This window comes from Apaloderma vittatum, unplaced genomic scaffold (assembly GCF_000703405.1).
Source record: "Apaloderma vittatum isolate BGI_N311 unplaced genomic scaffold, ASM70340v1 scaffold3912, whole genome shotgun sequence".
Classification (NCBI taxonomy): domain Eukaryota; kingdom Metazoa; phylum Chordata; class Aves; order Trogoniformes; family Trogonidae; genus Apaloderma; species Apaloderma vittatum.
Genome location: NW_009705107.1, coordinates 258 through 7,370, shown reverse-complemented (window position 1 = coordinate 7,370; position 7,113 = coordinate 258). Strand labels below are relative to the sequence as shown.

Below are 7,113 nucleotides of genomic sequence, written 5' to 3'. Positions count from 1 at the left end.
GACCCGCTCAACTGCACACACTGCTGATACCCACTGTCTTAATGTCAGTACAGTTCAGTACTGAGGAGACCAGTTTTCAGGCTAGAATTACCTTCTGGCAGGCTAGTTAACAGCTAATTGCTCTAGTTATCTCTAACTGTCAACCCGACAAGAGTCAGGTAAAAGATCAGGCTAACACCCATGAAAAGCAGCCCTCGGTGAGGCTACAATTGAGAACCTGAGCTTTCACCTGAAGGTATCCTAGCTAAGAGTGAGGATAACTCAGTCTGATCCATTCTGAATCATCATTAAATATTTGGCACCTCTTCCTTATACTGCTGAATTATGTTCTAATCCAGGAAAACCAAGTTGATGGGTTTTTGCTGCAGTTAATTCACTACTTGCTACAAAACATCGTGATATGCTGTTAATATCATGCTAAAAGAGAAACAGGCTACTACTGTTGCACACTGAAAAGCTCCAGTTTTCAGAGCCTTTTTTTAAAAAAAATATATTCATATTTGATCAAAAAGAGCAGCCTTAGCTGTTCTATTTTTTGTGGCTGAGTAAACCCACTAAATTTCAAGCAGGATTGACCTCAGCTGTAACTATTGTTACAAGTTCTGTCTGAACTTGTAACACATAAGAATGGTTCCTTAATCATACAGCATTGGTTCTCAGCTATGTTCAGGAATTGTTGCTGGTAACTGCTGTTGATCATAAAGCTCCCAAAGCTGATGTTTTTAAAAGTAGATCCATACGAACATGCCACAACAGTTTCTAAAAATCTGTACTAAAAAATGTACTTCTAGGCATGTACTGTGACAAAGGTGGTTTGATGCTCTGTAAATACAAATCCTTAAACAGAATTACTTGTTTGACAGCTCTAACCCAAAAATATTTTTCAGCATAGAACTGCCAGTCTTCTATAAACAAGGGTTTGTGTCTGGTGGGGTTTTTTGGTCGTGGGAGGGCTACAGGGGTGGCTCCTATGTGAATCTTCCAGAGCCACGTCTCATGGTATGGCCAAACCGACCAACACCTCTTTGATCAAAGTATTTAGGAGAGGAAACCTGGTGCGCAACTTCCGCTCCTCTGTATTGGGGAGTTCTTTGTTTTGGAGAGGGGCGGTGGGTGAGAGAACCAACCAGGTGGGTGTTTCCGCACCTGGGGGCCAAGTGCTGTGGATTGAAGATCTCCTTGTGGCCTGAGCCCCTGCAGCCAGAGAAGTCTGTGGAGACAGCAAAACCGGAATACGTGATCGCACCCGAAGAATGCCGTGACTTGGAGGGAAGCCTGCGCTGGGGCTGACTGCAGTCCATGGGAAGTACAGGCACTGGAGCTGTTTGGGAAGAACCGTGATCCTGTGGGAAGGACTCACATTTGAGGAAGGCTGTCTCCCACACCAGGGACACCACACTGGAGCAGGGAAAGACTGAGAGGAGTCACAGAATCACAGAATGTTCGGGGTTGGAAGGGACCTCTGAAGATCATCTAGTCCAACCTTCATCCCAGCACACCTAACCACTACACCACAGCCTCAAGTGCTGGATCTACTTTTTTTTTAAACACCTCCAGGGTTGGTGACTCCACCACCTCCCTGGGCAGCCTGTTCCAGTGCCTCACCACTCGTTCAGTAAAGAACTTCCTCCGAATATCCAATCTAAACTTACCCTGACGCAACTTGAGGCCATTTCCCCTTGTCCTGTCCTTAGTAATTAGAGAGAAGAGACCAGCACCAGCCTCACTACAGCCTCCTTTTAGGTAGTTGTAGAGGGCAATAAGGTCTTCTCTCAGCCTCCTCTTCTCCAGACTAAACAAACCCAGTTCCCTCAGCTGCTCTTCATAGGGCATGTTTTCCAGACCAAGTCCTCTCCCTGAGGAGGAAGGAGCGGTGCAGACAACATGCAATGGGCAGACCACAGCCCTCATTCCCTGCCTGGCTCTGCTGCTGGCTCAGAGGAGGCAGCCAGGAAGAAGGGAGGGGTGGGGGAAAGGTGCTTTTAAGACCTGGTTGTGCTTGTTTTCTCACTATTCTACTCTGATAGAAGTGACCGGTAAACTGGTGGTGGTTCCGTTGCTTAAATTAAATCAATGTTTTCTTCTCAAGTCTACCCTGGTTTTGGTCATGACCATAAGTGATGAGCGAGTCCTCCCTGTCCTTAATCTTGATCCTTAAGGATTTTGTTGGATTTTCTCCTCCCTATCCTGAAAAGGAGTAGGGTAGGAGTGAGCAAGTGGTTTTGTGGCTCTTTGTTGCCAGCTGGGTGGACTCAAACCACGACAAGTACTTAATACAGCTGCAGTTATAGTGGTACAGAAACATTCCTTTTGATCTGAACTTTGTGAACACTGGGAGAAGTCATCAATGTAATGTTTTCATTGGATAGTAAAAACCTACAACGAATAGGTCTGAAATAAAGTATTAATGTAATAATATTTAAAATTACCAATATTAAAATATGTTTGCAAATGACTTTTTTTTCACAGAGTAAATACAAAAAAAAAAACACAAAGTCATTAGAAGTCTTATTTACGAGGAAAGTGAGATCATTAACGTCACTTCATTAGAAGAAAACTAAGCAGCCAATAGTAGGTAAAACATCCTCACTACAATCATGATAAAGAATGTCTACATGAAGGCTGCACATAGTGTGCTACAGATTTTTTGGCCATGTCCTCCTAATCCACTCTGTACTATGCTAGCAAGTTGGCTCCTGAACCAGCTTGTACCTTTCAGATTAATGAGCTCAAGTATGACAACATCGTTCTGCCCTAGTGCAACTCCTTGAACTCAAGTGAGCAAGTTTGAAGGTCTGACTCTTAAAGTTGCTGGTGCTGTTGATTCAGTAGGAAGAAATGGAATTTACTGCTTCCAAAAAACCAAGATTTACTTTTTCCATTCTTTACCTTCACCTTGACAGGACCATATGTTCCTGAATTTTTGAACAAGAGCGTTCTCTCAGTTACTCAGTTACTAACACTTAACTGGCGCCAGCAGAAAATACCGGTCAGTGGACATACCTGAAACTACAGAATCCTTTCCAGTAGATGTTTCCAATACACTGTTCTCACTGCTCAAACTATCATTTTCTTTCTCTTGCTGTTTCAAATCCTCCACTACGGCATATGCTGGTTGGCTTGTAACTTCTGTTTCTTTGTTTGTGCTGTTCTTCATCCCATTTTGTCTATTCTCTGTTCCTAGAAAATAAATAGGAATTCCAAGGCACTGTAAAACATTTGATTTCTTTTAGTGTGGAGCACACAGAACATACAGCTAGGCTGTATTCATCCCACACATAACAGCATAACATATGGTCTTGATCTTGACTTAAACATTATAATTTGAAATTCTGATGGTTTTATAAATATTTAAGAAAGCTGTTGGTCATAAATCTCAAATAGTTGTATTTACTATAAAGATCTGAAAATTTAATTTCTCATTCAGCTGGTCCTGTAAGCCCTTAAATGGATGTACTTTAGAGAAGGACTTCAAAACTTGCCCATAAACCAGAAAATCCGAGAATTCATGAAATGTTTTTGCTCCTTCCACTTCTTTCTTATTTAAAATGTGAAAATCATTTCCCTTTGACTTCTCTGTTCTTTTATTTTTAGTAGGCTCATGCAGAACTAGGCTTGCTCCAAAGGCAAAAATGCTGTTCAATACATTATGAACATTAACTCGATTACTCTATAATTAGAAATTAAACTAATAGATTTATTACAAGATGTATTTGTTATAAAGCTCTCAATTTCTGTGTAGGTGTCTGCTAGTAAAAATGTATTTTACTGCAACAAATCACTGAGAATCAACCTGCAGCAACAAAATGTAGCACCACTCTTCTCTTTCCAAGGCATCCAATAAAGCTATTCTTAGGGTTTCCTGGCTATGACCTCGTAGCAGTGGATGCTACAGCAACCGTACACTTTACCTGTCTACAAACATCCAGGGCTATGTACATGGAAAACTTCTTTTAGCCACACAACGCATGCTTTACTTGTTGGTCTGTACAGTTTCTTTTAGGGCCTGCGTTGCCCATAACTACTGAGAATCTGCGGAAGAAATGCGCTCACTAGGTATTGCATCAAACAACTGAATTAAACTTGTTTTATCCTTTATGTTCTGTACTACACTGAGAATTCAGAAATTAAAAAGTTTGGAAAGAATTTAAGATAAAAATATGAAAAAAAATAAAAATTGCGTATTTGCTACATATTTCTTTGTTTACTTTACTGATAGCAAAGTAACAAAGACAAGAATTTAAGTCTGAGAAAGCCCCAACACGAAAATTAGGGCCACAGTAGCTGCTGCGCTATTGCCAGCATCTGACTTTCACTCAGAACCATCCTCCGAGGCTTTAACTTGGTCTTTTCCTGCAGACTGGAACACTCAACCACCTCTGAAATGCGCCCTCAGATGGGGCAGGTGCTTAGCGGTGTCTGGCAGAAGACAGGCTGATTGCTGTCCTCAACTGGAAGAGGCACCTTCCCGCCCCTCTTAGCCCAACCTTCATGCGCTGTCCCGTCGGCAGCAACCAAAAGAGGAGAGACATAGCGCTGGAGAGCTCCTCAGCAGAGGAGGCTGAAGCTGCTAAATGGGAAATCTGTTAAAAAAAAATTAAGTCTCAAAAATCTCATAAAACATATGTGGAGCCCAGTAAAAAAAACGAGCTACAGAGTAGCTGGGGGCACCTTTTTTCATATTCTAGAATCCAGGGGAGCACTAGGATAATTTTATGATATCATAATCATTGTAGAGGAACAAAAAGTAGTAATCAAAACTATATAGCTCTTTCAGTTTCATTTCTGTAAATAATCTCTTTAATGGTTTATTGTATTATTGATAGATACAATGTCTTGAGACTTATGAATGTCTTAGCCCCCAAAACCATACTGTAGTATACTTTAAAATGCCACATTTATTTGTAAATCATTCTGTAAAGGAAACACTGATCCCTGTGTTGAAGGAGAAATCCAGAAAAGGTTTTGCTTGTTCAGGTTAATGTTCAGAATATTTTTTATTAATTGTTATAAAATCATCACACTGAAAACCAGATTTTTAGTGTTTTAAGAATCTATTGAATAAGCTGTCAAGTAACTTGAATTTGAAATACCCAGACAAGTGAAAGCATTCATCTTAGTGTTATGGCACAATCAATACCGTGAGAACCCTGCATTGTTTCCTAAATAACAGTAAAAAAAAGAGATATATTAAAACCCCACACATTAGTACTAGTGAAATAAGACAATTACCTCCTGTATTTCCGCTTAAATCATTTGCGAGGTCTCCATGTTGAGTCTCGCGCAGAGCAATCAAAAAAGGAGAGAACCAATCTTTTTTCTGCACTATTCTGCTCAGTAGCTCCCTTGCACCATCTCTGTTCCCACGATTGTCGGTAACAGCATGGATCTGGTGAAAGTAAAAAAACCCACAACAATCCCAAGACGGACTTTAGGAATGGTTCAGCGAAGTTAGTAAGAAAAGTACAGGCACAAAAACATTTCCCTGTCAGTGTTAAAACATACTTAAAGATGTAAAGTGGGCTTGCCACTCACCAGAAGAGATTTACTGCAATTTTGTCCAACCTCACGTTCATCCTGCATTGTTTTTGTAGGATATATAAAACTTACGAGACCTGAAATTCAATTGGAGAGACCAGTAGTACTGGACAATGGTTATAATAACAACCACTATATAGTAATTATTATTGTGGCATGATAAGTGGTGTTCACACTGGTTTAGGGAATAGCTAACATTGATGAAGGAGAAGTGATGTCATACAGCTCACCAGAACTCAGACTTAATCTGTAACATGACCTCACAGAAAAATGCAACATTTCCCTTCTTAAACTCTGGCTTCATCATCTCAGTTCTCACTTAAAGATACAGTAGCTAAAGATACAGTAGCTAACCCTCTAGAAAGTGGCTCTTGCCCTCAAAGAAGCTACGGCAAAGTGTCCCAAGGCTGTCATGAGCAGAACGTGACATGTGATCACACCAGGAACAAAGTGACCAGCCCAAAAGCAAAGCACCCTGAGACAAGTGTTCAGTCCTAAGGGCAATCCTCTCGCTGCTCAAGAATCATCCATCCTGATACAGGCGAAACAGGCGGGTGTGGAGTGGGACTCCCTGACTGAGACTGAACGCTAAAAGGAAGCACATGGGCAGTGGGAATAGGGAGAGGTAAACAACCAGGAATACAGAAGCGCATTAAGAAAGCCTGGGTGCCGTTGGAATTGAGAGTGGCAGGACTGCGAAGGGTCATGAAGGGATTAAGGGAAATACCAGCAGCAAAAAGATGACCCAGAGGAAGACAAGGACCCAGGGAGCGGAGCTGGCAACATCCTAAAAGGCCCCTGGCTCTGCCAGCTGTGTCACCATGCTCGGCTCCCCGCCTGTTGGAGTGATGCTGGCCCTTCCACCTGACAGTCACCAGACAAAATTACGCACGTGACTGTCATTTAACTGTGATGGAGCACTAAACTACTGAACAAGCTGAAGGGAGGCTCAGAGGTCAAATACAATGTAATTCCACCCTCTGCCAGTTTGCCCCTTATAGCTATGGCAAGTGTTATTTTAATTTCTTCTTTTAACACTGTTTCAGGGTATCCTTTTTTTGGGCTTCAAGTAAGTTTCACACTAGTCCAGGCAAGTCATTCTTAGCCAAATGGAGCAAACTGGCAAATATTTTCATCAAAAGTTAACGTTTATTTTTTCTTGTCAAGTTGGTATTTCTTCTCACCTTCACTGTCTCGTATGATACCTACAGCAAAACTGGACAGGGAAGGTGTTCCTTTATTTTAACTCAAGCATTCTCTAGGACTTGACAGGCCATCACCACTTCCTGGTACAATTCAGGGGCCAGAAGAAATTTAACGATCTTCTGAGCCTAAGGTCTGGGGCAAAATGCTAAGTAACAGTAAAGCTGGCCCAGCTCCTTCCCCTGAGACGCCGGCTTAGTCTAACCCTCTGTTCACGGCATTTTTCTCTCTCCCGTTCTCAGGGGATCCCACCTGCTCGCCCTTCGCCAACAGTCTTCGCTGGCTTCCTTGGAGCACCACGTCTCCTTTCCCCCAAGTCAGGGGGCTCCCCTTTCATTTTTTTGCACTTACGAGGCCATTTCTAGTGGTCGT

At 42.0% G+C, this 7,113-nt stretch overlaps 1 protein-coding gene across 1 annotated transcript in view; it reads right to left on the bottom strand.

The window, feature by feature from the left end:
• Positions 1–7,113, bottom strand: part of IFIH1 (interferon induced with helicase C domain 1) — a 29,504-nt gene that overhangs the window by 22,140 nt on the left and 251 nt on the right. Inside the window, exons 2-3 of the mRNA XM_009865257.1 lie at positions 5,233–5,389; positions 3,004–3,180 (exon numbers count right to left, since the gene is read on the bottom strand). Coding sequence (XP_009863559.1) covers positions 3,004–3,180; positions 5,233–5,389 — 334 coding nt within the window. The remainder of the gene's footprint in view (positions 1–3,003; positions 3,181–5,232; positions 5,390–7,113) is intronic.